At 39.7% G+C, this 13144-nt stretch overlaps 1 protein-coding gene across 1 annotated transcript in view; it reads left to right on the top strand.

The window, feature by feature from the left end:
• The window catches only part of BMP6 (bone morphogenetic protein 6), a 152247-nt gene that overhangs the window by 108750 nt on the left and 30353 nt on the right, over window positions 1–13144 (top strand). The window contains exon 2 of the mRNA XM_023624431.2: window positions 7577–7769. Within this exon, the coding sequence (XP_023480199.1) occupies window positions 7577–7769 (193 nt within the window). The remainder of the gene's footprint in view (window positions 1–7576; window positions 7770–13144) is intronic.

Below are 13144 nucleotides of genomic sequence, written 5' to 3' on the forward strand. Positions count from 1 at the left end.
TGGAGGGTGAACTCTGTCATCTCGTTGTGGTTAAAAGGTGAGCTGGAGGGGCTGGCCCGGTGGTGCAGTGGTTAAGTGCGCACGTTCTGCTTCGATGGCCCCAGGTTCACTGGCTCGGATCCCGGGTGCGGACATGGCACCGCTTGGCAAGCCATGCTGTGGTAGGCGTCCCATATATAAAGTGGAGGAGGATGAGCACGGATGTTAGCTCAGGGCCAGTCTTCCTCAGCAAAAAGAGGAGAATTGGCAGCAGTTAGCTCAGGGCTAATCTTCCTCAAAAAAAAAAAAAAAAAAGAACTGGAGAGGGCAACTCAGTGTCTGTGTTACTATTTAAGGTTGTATACTTGCAACATAAAGTCAAAAAGTGGCTGTTGTTACAACCCTTGAAAGACTAGCCAGAACTGGCCTTGTTGCCTAAAATTAAATAAACTTTTGCCATAGCATGAAAAATTGTTTACCATAGTCAATGGAATGGCAATTTTTAAAAAAGTGTTTCAGGTTTTTCAAGTTTGGTTTATAACTATTAAGTGGAAGCATGAAGCATGAAGCATTTGGGAAATCCAGAATTTATTGTGGAATGAATGTAATTGCCTGAACTAAGCTTTAGTGAATTAACTGTTGAGTGAGTCCACTTCATAAGAAAATAATGACTATGCGTGTACTCTTCAATGCATTAAATCGAGAGATTGTTCTGGTCTTCTCCCTCCCTGTCTCCCTTCTTTCTTTTCTCTTTTATATTTGCAGTTGAATGAGGTTGTGTCTTTTTCTCTAGACAACTTTAATTGAAATAATTCAGACTTAGTGGGATGCTATTCAGAAAATACCTATATTAAAATCTTTATTACAATAAAACTAAGTAACAGTGAAGAAAAAGAAAATGATCTTCACTAAGACAAATCAAGGAAAAGGGAATCCACAAATAACCAATTTTAGAATGAAAAAAAAACTGTAGATAGAGCAGAGATTAAATAAGAAGAGAATACTCTGAAAATTTTATGGCAATAAATTTGAAAAATTAAACCCAAATTGACAAACCTCTAGAAAATGCTAAATGACTTAAAAAGAAATAGATAGCTTGAATATTTCTATATGTTTAAAGGAAAATGAATGAGTAATTAAAAATTTTCCCCGAAGAAAAACACCAGGATCAGATGATTTTACAGGTAAGTTTGCCAACCTTTCAAGGAAGAGATCATTTCTTGAAAGAAAAAAAGGGAACATTCTCCAACTTATTCCAAGAGCAAGCATGACTTGAAACCAAACAACACTGTATGAGATGAGACCATCACCAGTGTCGGTTATAAACACAAACGCAAAAATTCCAAACCATAAATTGCAAAGGTAGTGGACACCTTTAAGCAGACACTTTGGTCAGTGTTACGGACTGTGTGTTTGTGTCCCCCAAAATCCATATTGTTGAAACTCTAATCCCTAATGAAATGGTATTAGGAGATGGGGCCTTTGGGAAGTGCTTAGGTCTAGATGACGTCATGAGGGTGGAGCCCCCACAATAGGATTAGTGTCCTTATAAGAAGAGAGAGTGACCCCGTGTGTGCATGCACCAAGGAAGGCTATACAAGGACATAAGCAGGAAGAGAGCTCTCACCAGCACCTGGCCCTGCTGGCACCCTTTTCTTGGACTTCCAGCCTCCAGAACTGTGAGAAGTTAATGTTTGTTGTTTGAGCCCCCCAGTCTGTGATATTTTTGTTATAGCAGCCTGAACTCGCTGAAGCAGTCAAGGAAGCCTGTCTGCTAAGCTTTCTTATTAGGTGCGATGATTTGTAATGTGTCTCCTCCTCTTCTGTTATTTAATCTCAGCACTCCTGAACTAGACTCCTGTATAAGACTAAAAATGAGCATCCTTGCCTTCTTCCTGATTTTAAAGGAAGTGGTTCAAAGGTATTACCATTGAGAATGTTGTTAGCTGAGATTTTTTATGTAGACTCATTGTCAGGTTAACGGAGTTCTTTCTATTCCCAGTTTAGAAGAGACTTAAGAGACAGAACAGCCAAGGGGAGTGAGTGGACTTTGGCTCCTGATTCCAAAAAACTAAATGTAGAAAAAGACAGTTTTTGAGGTATTTGAGAAAATTCACTTATGGATTGGGTATTAGAGGACAGTGAAGAATTGTTTTAACTTAGGTGTGATCGTGCATTGTGACTGTATAAGAAAAATGCACTTTTTATTAGTTTTTTAAATTGCGATTAAATATACATAACATAAAATTTACGACTTTTGCCATTTTAAAGTGTACAAGTTCTGTGGCATTAAGCACATTCACATTGTTGTGCAACCATCGCCACCGTCCGCCTCCAGAACTTTTTCATCTTCCCAGACTGAAACTGGATACCCACTAAACAGCCGCTCCTCATTCCTTCCTCCAGCCCCTGGCAACCTCCATCCTGCTTTCTGTCTCTATGAATTTGACTGCTCTGGATACTTCATATCAGTGGAATCATACAGTATTTGTCCTTTTGTGACTGGCTTATTTCACTTAGCATAACGTCCTCAAGGTTAGTCCATGATGTAGCATGTATCAGAAATTTCCTTCCTTTTTAGGCTACTTAATATTCTTTTGTATGTATTTACCACATTTTGTTTATCCATTCATCCGTCAACAGACACTTGGGTTGTTTCTGCCTTTTGGCTTTCCGAATAATGCTGCTGTGAACATGAGTGTACAAATCTCTGTTCAAGTCCTTGCTTTCAGTTCTTTTGGATACTCATACGTACCCAAAAGTGGAATTGCTGGATTGTATAGTAATTCCATGTTTTTCTCAATGGCTGTGCCATTTTACGTTCCCATTAGCAATGCACAAGGGTTCTACTTTCTTCGCATCCTTGTCAACACTTGGTAGAAAATGCCCATGTTTTTAGTAGATCTATGCAAGGTAAGGCTGAGGAAGGAGAAGAGTTTCTCGTCACCCATTCCCTGCAGAGCAGCCATGCCCCACCCATAGAACTTCAGCTCCTACCAGCTGACGGGCAGTGTGGCCGTCTGCCCAGGCTCCCTTCACTCTTAGCTTGATGGTGCCTGTATTTACCATGTGTGCCTGTAAAACTTCTATCATGACTCTGAAAAGAAAGACTTTCAGGGAAAAAAGAGAAACTAAACACTCTGTGATTTAGGGATCCACACATGTGTAGTAAAACTGTTCATTTTTAAAAGGCAAGGGAATGCTGGGCTCTATTTGTGATGGTAGGGACCTTTTGGGCAGAGGTGGGGATGGCATCAGGGAGAAATAGCACAGTGTTGGTCATGTTCCAGTTTTAAGCTGGGTGCTGATTTCCTTGGTGCTTTATTATTACGTCTCATTACCTCTGTTAATTACTTGTGTCCTTTTGTGTGTGTAATATTACATACTTTACGTTTTAAATCTTAAACCAATAACTTTTATTCCTTAGGGCTGTGGTTCCTACATGTTGGCCAAAGGTCTGGTTCTGGTCTGAAATTTCCACTGCTGTAGTCTGAGGCAAAAATAGAGAATAGAGTGAGTTTTATAAAGCTAAATTTATTCAAGATGAAATCATAGAGTTAAAAGGATGCAGTCTGTTGTCTTGTTTCTTCTACTCTCAGTAAAAATGGCAAACAGAAAAAATGGATGACCTTGTATAAGGTCACTACCATCAAAAAGATGTTTTCACTGGTCCTTGAAATAAAAAATTCTAGGAATTATTGCCCCAGAGAACACAGCACTGTGTTCAGTAGCCAAACACCAAGGCTGATGATACTCAATATAGTGATTTCACATACTGCCCTTTTCACAGAAAGCATCTCTCTAATTTAAAGAGCTAATTTAGAGGAAGCGTTAATTGGCCCTATCTAAAGACTCATGAGTAAATTTTAATTACTCAGCAAAGACATACTCTAAGCTCAGAGGAGTTGGATTCTCAAATATCAGCCTATGATAGTCACGACTAACATTTATTGAGCATTTACTCTCCCATTGACTATTTTGTATAGGTTGTCTCACTTAATTTTCCGAAATGTTCTTTTTCCCGTTTAACTGACAACTGAAACTTTCACTAATATGTTGCTCAGTATCCATAAGTAAGAAAAAGGGGAGCTGGAATTAACAGTTTGGCAGTTTGACACTTCATCAACACTCTTAGCTACTGCTTAATTGTGTACCACATATGGCACTTCCATTTAAAAGCCAAGTGTTATGGGCTACAGAGTAGGTACTGAGCACTAAATTCAGAACTCAGCCCTCTCCCTTTCGTTACCTCTCATTTCTTGAACTGTCTGATATTTAAGGAGTCCAGAATCATAGAGCTTAAAGGGGGAATGCTAAGCTTGTTGGAAACATTGCTGTTTTACCATTGTGGTCTTCAAATGCTATTGCAGGCAGTGACCTAATTGTGCTCATTTCTTATACCCTTCTGAGACATTAGCAAATGCACTGTGTAAATTCAATCATAGGCAGAAGATTGAGGGAGAAAGGGGGAGTTCCAGCAAACTCCAGTGACTGGTGGCTGAGGTATCGTGGGGAGAATGGGGAAGGTGGTACAGCTCCAAGCTAAGAGGCATAAGGAGAGGTTGAGAAGACAATAGAGTGAAAAGTTTGGGTGAGAGAGCTTAAAAGGAGGTCCATAGTAATCAGAGACTCATGGGGCTGAGGGGACCGTGAATCTCCTCAGAGAAGGATAAAGGAAAAGCAGAGGGAAGTTCACAGTGCTTCAGGATAACGTTATCTTAGTAGAAGAGAAATGGGAAAATGCACATATAAGGCAATGAGTTCTAGTTCACACTGCAAGAAAATGAAGACTGTGAACTATACTTCTATTTTCTCATTTTTAGATTCTTTATCTCTCTTCACATCTATTTGTGAGCATTTGCCAGAATTCTTCCTTAGTCATACATATTACCTTCTAGGATTTCAAAATCCTTATCCTTAAGAATCGCATGCAATTTCTCCCCTTCCTAGCAAGGTCAGACTTCCCTTCTTTCTTCCTCTCTCATTCTCTCCTGTCCTCCCTTCTCTTCTCATGTTAGTTGCCTATTACTGTGTAACAAATCAACCAAAACATCGTGGCTTAAAACAACAATGTACTATTATCTCTCACAGTTTTGAGAAATGATGAGGTTGAACCGAGCAGTTCTTGCTCAAGGTCTCTCATCCAATTGCAGTCAGGTGGTGGTTGGGGTTGGAGTCATCTAAAGTCTCCACTGGGTTGGATGTCCAAGATGGCGGGCGTCCTCGTAACATGTCTGGTGCCTCAGATGGTTGGAGACTGATAGACTCTTCCTTCCCTCCCTTCCTCTCTCCCTCCCTCCATCTCTCTGTGCACCATACAGCTGCTCTACATGGTTAGCTTGGGTTTCCTCACAGCATGGAAGTTTCAGAGTAGTTGGACTTACGTGGTAGCCATATTTCCCCAGACAAACATTCCAAGAAACCTAAGTGGAAGGAAGTTCAAAGCTTATGATCTAGCCCCAGAAGTCACTCAGCACCACTGTTGCTGCATTTTATTGGTCCATAGATGGTCACAGAGCCAGCCCAGAGCCACCCCAGGGGAGGGGGACCAGTCAAGGGTGTGAATACAGGGAAGTGTGATTTATTGGGGGTGGCGCACCTCTCCAAAGAACTAGCGAACATGTTTCTCATTTATTGAAATTTCTGTCCCTTTCTGTGTTCCTTATAAGTGAAATATCTTGTTACTGTTGTATATCTTGCTTCACATCCATTTTTTCCCTAATTGTTTATGTTAAGAGCCATTGAAAGACTTCTTTGAAGCATTCTTATGTATTCTCTCAAATGAATCTTAAGAATATATTTGCATTTATTGATATTAAAATTTAAGCAACCCAAAGGCCCTATAGGAAAACTGTATGACTGTTTTTGAGAAAATTTCCTTGGGAAATCAGATTTGATTCACTTTCTAACCACTGATGATAACGTATCAGACTTAAAAGGCAGATCAGTTTTAGGGAAAAGTGATACACCGTCATGTGTGGGTGTCCTTGGGTGAACTCTCCAACAATATTGCTTTTCATGCCTAGCCACTAATTAAAAAACCTGTTCTCCTGTTGGGACTGAACCATGGTTTACTTTCTGGTTGGACCTTTTTTTACTTTTATTCAAACTCGTACAAGCCAAAGGTATTCTTTTTTAATCATCCCCCTCCCACAAAAAAGAGAGAACTTGAATCTAAAAGATGTGTTGCAGAGGCACATGGCAGTTTGAGAAATTCTGTATTGAAAACCTTGTGCCTATAGATGGCTTCCCTTTCCCGAGATTCTGCAAATGCCATTGAAGTCTTAGGTTCTTGCAAAGAGTTACTGGCTTTTTTTTTTTTTTTTAAAGAAGCTAAATCTCCAAAGCTTTTCTCTGGTGATTATGGAGAACAACACATGTGAGAGAAAGTGGGCAGTTGGAGGTGGCAAATAATTTGACTTTTTTTTTTCTACCCACAAGCTCTGGGAAAACTCTGGCATAGAGGATTAATTTGCTCATGAGATTTCACTGCGGTTGCCATTAAGAAAAAACTAACAGGAACAGCAGGAGAGAAGCCTTTCCAAACTCTGGGGAAAAGAGTTAAGGATTTATGGTAGGAAGCAGAGCTCTCCTTTTTCTCTTTTACAACAATTCTGAGTTAAGCATCTGAGGTTGGTATCATTTCTCTCACACAGGACTTTATATAGCTGTCTGAAAGCTGACTCTGAAAAATGATAATTAGCAGTTGTAGTTTCCATAATTTGTCTTCATGCAGGGAAAATATTCCATTAAAAAAAAAAAAACTTTTAGACTCAATCCTTTCCCAATTTTTTAAAAAAGCATTGGAAAATAGCAAGTTGTACCATTGGTGATTTGCTTCCACATCTCTATTGTCATGCGTGGGTTCTACAGGCAGCTTCACAGTGCACAAGGGCCCTTCCTTTCCTTGGTTTCCACCAGTTGAGGGAGGTAATAGACTTTAGTGAGAGCAACATTTTCTAGAAGATTTACTCTAAACCCCTCAATAAAAATTTCCACTGAACCGCAGGCAAAGTATGAGGACCCTTTGAGCTTTAGGCCCAGGCAAAATGCACTGCTTGCTCCCTCCCCTACCACCACAACCCCTACCAACGGTCAGCTCAGGGCTACCCTTGATCATGTCAACTGCTTGATGGTGAGAGATGAACCAGCCTGAGGGGGCACAGCAGCAGGAGGGAAAGGGGGCTGGGAGGGCATGAGGGGGGCCAGTCACCAGACATGTTCTTATTCATGATTTCCTTAATTCTCACAACTTCCCTGGGAAGTCGTATTATTCCCGTGTTTGCCGATGAGGAAACCCCTGAAGCCCAGAGTTTAAATAACTTGCTTTCATGCAACTTAGTTAAACCAAGTATTTAAAGTATTTAAACCAAATAAAATCTAAGAATTTCGTTTAATCCGTGGGTAAAATGAGGGATTTTAATTCCAGCCTGTCTAACAGCCCAGCCAATGTTCTTTCCACCTCCTGATCCCTCTCATAAGCCATCGGTAACTGGTAATCCACATATGAATGAAAACGGGGAAACTTTCTTGAGGTGAGCCTGTGGCACTTAGTCAAGTAACAATAGTTGTCACTCTCTCTTGTTTAATCTTGTAGTGGAGTACGACAAGGAGTTCTCCCCTCGCCAGCGACACCACAAAGAGTTCAAGTTCAACTTATCCCAGATTCCTGAGGGTGAGGCGGTGACGGCTGCAGAATTCCGAATCTACAAGGACTGTGTTGTGGGGAGTTTTAAAAACCAAACTTTTCTTATCAGCATTTATCAAGTCTTACAGGAGCATCAGCACAGGTATGAAGGCTCAAGGAACCCCAAAGGGGGGGCTGGCCCCCATTTCTCACCCTGTCATCATGTAACCCCGACTGTGTCTGTGGAAGGTGACTTGGAGGTCAGGGGCAGCCCATGAGCATTGTGAGGGGTGTGTTCTGAATGGTAGTGGTTAGCTGGCAGGAAGATTTCTTACTATTAAGTTGAAGATTTTCCAAATAGTTTTCTTCTCCTAAGCAAACCAGTGAACGGTGTTTACTAAGCATCCTTTGTGATCAGAGAACATGTGACTTATTGGGGATAAAATGTTGCCCACTTTCATTTAGTCCCTACTTTGAATGATGAGTGAAGGTGGCTAAAATAAATTCACATGTGAAAATTATATAAGGATGCTTACAAATGATGCCAATTCAAGTAAATAGAAGGTTACGTATTTGTGCGTATAATATATACATATGTATATGATATATTATGAGTAAGTGAGTGTGTCTCAAATATATTGTTTATCATTTGGATACAAGGGAGCAATAGATTTTTTTCCATGTCTGTATTATTCTTGTTTCCGAAATGAGGCCAGACTCTTTGGCCTCAATGAACTGCAATGAAGGATATTTGGGGGGCTGCCTAGAAATAAAGAAAAACTTCCATGGAATGACTTTTGGAGGATGGGAAAGGCTAAGGGCTGAAGCTATTACAGCAGTTAGTTCAAACCTATAGTGCACAGAAAAACAAGCCAATGACCTTGACTTTTGCTTAGTATTTAGGGGTCAGCTTAGTGAGAAAGCAGTGCCTGATGCACAGGAGATTAGCATTGCTGCCTAGTTCTCAGTGTGCATGAGGTGGACACGCAGCATGTGATCTGACAGCCTGGCCATTATATGGTAGAGGTGGAGATAAAAATTAAAGGAAGAGAATGCAGAGGGGGAGGGAACCCCACATTTACAGACTCTGTAAGGGATTTGCCAGCTTTGGTTTTATAAATCAAGCCCAAATTCTTGCTTTTGGTCTTGGAAGTCTGTTGACTTCCCGAGAATGTCCAAAGGTCTAGGAATGACTTTGGTTTATTATGAGGTTATGGATCTGTGTGTGGGTCTGTCACAAATATGCACACTAAAGTAATAATGGACATTAACTTGCCCCATAAAAGGTTTATTTTAGTTTTGAGAACATTGCCAACATTTGGCCCTTGTGCATATTCAAGTCTATAATGAGGGAAATAAAGAAAGGACACCTGCCAGGCTTTGGGGACATGTCATGGTGTTGAACATACACACTGATGGTTGTATGTGAATTCTTAACTGGAATAGTTAAATAGTAAGTAAAACATAGTCATTGTGGTGTCTTTATAATGGACCAAAATTTTAGAATGAACAGGAAGTTTTCTGATGTCTGATTTTCACTCCTAAATAAAAGTATGTTCAATGACCTAACTGTTGAGGGCCTCTTTTGAAAAATAAATTATTCATTGTTAGATTTTCGTCTTTCAGTACTTCAGAGAGAATTGGTATTCAGTAGTTCTTTGGAACTGCTTTAGCCATTGATTTTCAATCTGCCTAATTGTTCCATTATATTTCTCTGGCAGAAATACCCTACTGGTGCCTTTTTGGCTCAGAACTTTGTTTGGAATACATAGTTTTCACTGTCCTGCAGGAAAAGCTTTATAGCGAAAACATTAGATTGGGGGTTTTATGACTATGGAATTTTTTAAAATTATTATTATTTTAAAAAGAGAGAGAGCTAGCAGACCATTTGTAAGGTTTATATTGAACTCTAGCCAAAAACAAACAGCTGCCTTGTGCTTAAGATGGTGGTGTCATACTTCCTCGAGGCCAGCAGTGTGTTTGGAAAACAAAATCCCAAACGGTCCCAGCCTTTGATGACTCTCTGTCAAAGCAGAGTTGTAATTTCTCTGCCTTCTAGGATGGGAATATTTGGCGATTGGATGTGTTTAATTTTGTGCGTAGGAAAAGGGACATACTGGGAAAACTGGGAGAATTTCATGCTTTTGAAGGTTCCAGGTTGGCGAAGAGGAGATTTTCTTTTCTTATCGGTGGGCCCGGAGCCCAGGCCTCCTGCTGTCTCCTCGTGTTCTTCCAGAGGCCTCCAGATTTAACTGCAGGACTCCTTCTGGGAAAGGTTTGATCTCCCCATCTGTACCGTCTTGGGGTTTCTTGGCTGAAAACGATTCTCCAGGCTTGTGAAGAAACTTATTTGTCTAATCTGTGTTTAAGTGAAATTTGTAGTATTTGATGGATTAACTTAATTTAACAAATGTTTGTGTTGCAAAATAGTTGGCCTCCTTGAAAAAGAAAAAAAAAAAAAAAGGCAGGTTTTTCAATGCTGAGTCATACTCTCAGCTGAGGCAGAAGAAGTTATGTTTTGGGCCTCCTGATGTAAAAGGCAGCTAGGAAGCCTGATCCAGGGAGGGTCAGAAAAGATTCCTGGGAGATAGGCCATGCTGGGAACGCTGCAGAAACATATTCCTCTGACTAATAAGGGATTATTGGACCAGGTAAGTTCAAAAAAGTGACTGCTTGAGTAGACAGTGCTTTGAGTAAGAACAGGGAAACTTTTGATACTTTATTCAAAACCTGAGAATAAGCCCTGAGATAGAACCCAAGTCCTGAGAGGACCTGGAGCAGCCCACAGAGCAGAACGGGACCCACAACGCGACAGCGTGCACAGTTAACGCAGAGCAGCCAGGACGCCCTCTGCGCTTGTTTTTAGATTTACTTTATGGTATGCTGCGGAGTTTACATTTTACGATGAGTTTGGTGTTAATATCTGGTATTATAAATCATTATGTTTTTATGATGACACTAGTAAAAACTGACATTTATATGGTACTAGAGTTTGGAAAAGACCTTCTCAGATATCCCCTCGTTAGGATTCAACCATGACCACATCAGATAAGCAGGACAGGCATGTTATCTTTTAGAGAATGAAACGTGGCACTTGGGAATTTTGCCAAGTCCAAATTATGCCTAAACTGTTGACTTCTGCATTTTCCCAAAAGTCACCCCAATAACATGGAGGCAGTCCCGAGATAAAGGTGAAGTGCCAGAGAGAGGTAAGCAGTCTCCTTCTGGCCTGCCCACATCTCCATCTCCTGGGCCTTGATGCCAGCATCCCCAGGATGCTTCTGTTTGGATGGCAAATGAAACAGCTCTGCTGGGGGTGAAAATTGTCAGTTAGAATTCAGGCCCTGGTACTTTGACTGTCAAGGGCTTCCTGCAGAAAAACTTTGCAAACCTTTGTTGATCTATAATTCATCAACCATCGATCTGTTAGCAGATATTCTAAAGGAAAGGTGTGGAGGGGAAGAAAGACTAGAATAAATTTATACAAATGTATTTGTACTTATTCACAGAATTATACATTTGTCCATTTACTTTACCGTTTTCTTCTGCATGTCATATACACTAAGCTGTCTTTGTACTTGGAGTGGAAAGGATGCTCTGAAAAACTTCCGACCTTTCGTGTTCGTGGATAGTAGTGTGATGGTAGCGTGTTGCTTTTCACAACTTGTACACAGGATCTTTATTTCTAAAGGACTGTTAGATTAATAGTTCAGTTTTGGGCTTTAAAGAATATCATGTTCATCTACATTTCTTGTTTGGTTGAAGACATACTTTTTCTGGTCTTAATTGAATTTTGTATATGTGGAAGTCATCTCTTGAAAGCCAGCCAGAAATTTTAACAGACATGTTCAGTGTCTGCAAGGTGGTCCCGTTTGTACATGAATTGGCCACTCTTGCCTCCACTAGTTTTGAAATTCCCTGTTCTCCTTTGTATGTTTTGGCAACTGCCTTGCTTGGTGATAGTCGATCTTCTGTGTATATGATAACTTCGCTTTTCCGTGTTCTATCATGGTGCAATCTTTTGCAAAACATTTAAAGTGAGAATTAATTACCAGATTTAAAATTCACTTCTTCCTGGTATGAGCAGTATCACAACTCCTCTGTTGGCAAACAGGTAAAGAATTTTTTATTTGTGTTTTTTTTAAGTTGGGTTCATATGTTTCATCCTGACTCCAGACTCCTTGGGTTGTGGAGAAATGCACCTTTGAATCAAGGAAACAAGGCAATGCTGTTTTAGAGTTGGTTTTCAAAACTGAGAAAGATTTCCTCAGGCCAGCCCAGAAGCCATGCCAGTGGAGTCCCCAGGAACAATCCCAGACTGAGTTATCGCTTAAACTAAATTTTTGACAAAATTCATCAATTCTGACCTACTTTACGAGTAGAATATAATTGTCCCAGGAGAGAAAATAACTGTCAAAGGGTAAAAACATGTTTTCCCAGAATTTTTGGTCTGATATTCCTCTCTGAACCATTCACAGAGATAGGAACACAGGAATAAGTCGGGGAAGGAGAATGGCGATGAGTTCAGGTTCAACACGTTTGAGTCGTGGAAGGGGTGCCCAAGAGGCTGCAGGCAGGGAGGAGTTGAGCTCAGCAGAACGAGCTACACTACAGTACTAGGTATTTGAGATCATCTGTGAGCTGAAGTAGATGAGATAGCCCAGCTGTGTAAGAAGAGAAAAACCTAATTGATCCAGTACCGTTTATTGAAAATACTCTCCTTTTTCAATGCCGTTTATTGGGATATTTGTCATAAGTCAGGTCATCATATATGTGTGGGTCTGTTTCTGAGGTCTTTATTCTGTTTCATTGGTTAATTTTTCTCTTCTTCCACCAATTCTATACTCTTAATTCTTTTAGTTTTATAAGAAGTCTTGATATCCAGAATATAAGTTCTCCAAATTTGTTCTTTGAGACTTTCTTGGCTATTTATGGCCCCTTTGAATTCCCATATAAATTGTAAAATTGGCGTTTCAATGTCCATGAAAGAAATTTGCCGGGCTTCTGATTGGAATTGCATTAAATCTAGAAATCAATTTGGGAAGAATTGACTCTTACCAATATTGAGTGTTCCAATCCAGGAATATGATATTTATCTAGGCTTTCTTTAATTTCTCTCAATATTATCTTGTAGTTTTGTATGTCTTGAATATTTTTATTAGAATTATTCCTAGCATTGAAATTTTTGATGCTATTGTAAATGGTATTGTTAGCTTTAAAAAATCTCAGTGTCTAGTTGTTTTTTGCCTACATATAGAAATACAATTGATTTGTCTATGTTGATCTTTTATCCAGGAATCTTGCAAATTCACATATTCTGATAATTATTTTGTGCAGTGTCTTGGAATTTCTATAAATATAATCATGTCATCTATAAATATCAGTCATTTCTTCCTTTGTAATTCTTATGTTTTTTGTTTCTTTTTCCTTATTTTTTTCTTTTTTTAATTGCAGTAACATTGGTTTATAACATTATATAAATTTCAGGTGTAGGTTGTTATATTTCGATTTCTGTGTAGATTACATCACGTTCACCAT

This window comes from Equus caballus, chromosome 20, assembly GCF_041296265.1.
Source record: "Equus caballus isolate H_3958 breed thoroughbred chromosome 20, TB-T2T, whole genome shotgun sequence".
In the NCBI taxonomy this organism is placed as follows: Eukaryota; Metazoa; Chordata; class Mammalia; order Perissodactyla; family Equidae; genus Equus; species Equus caballus.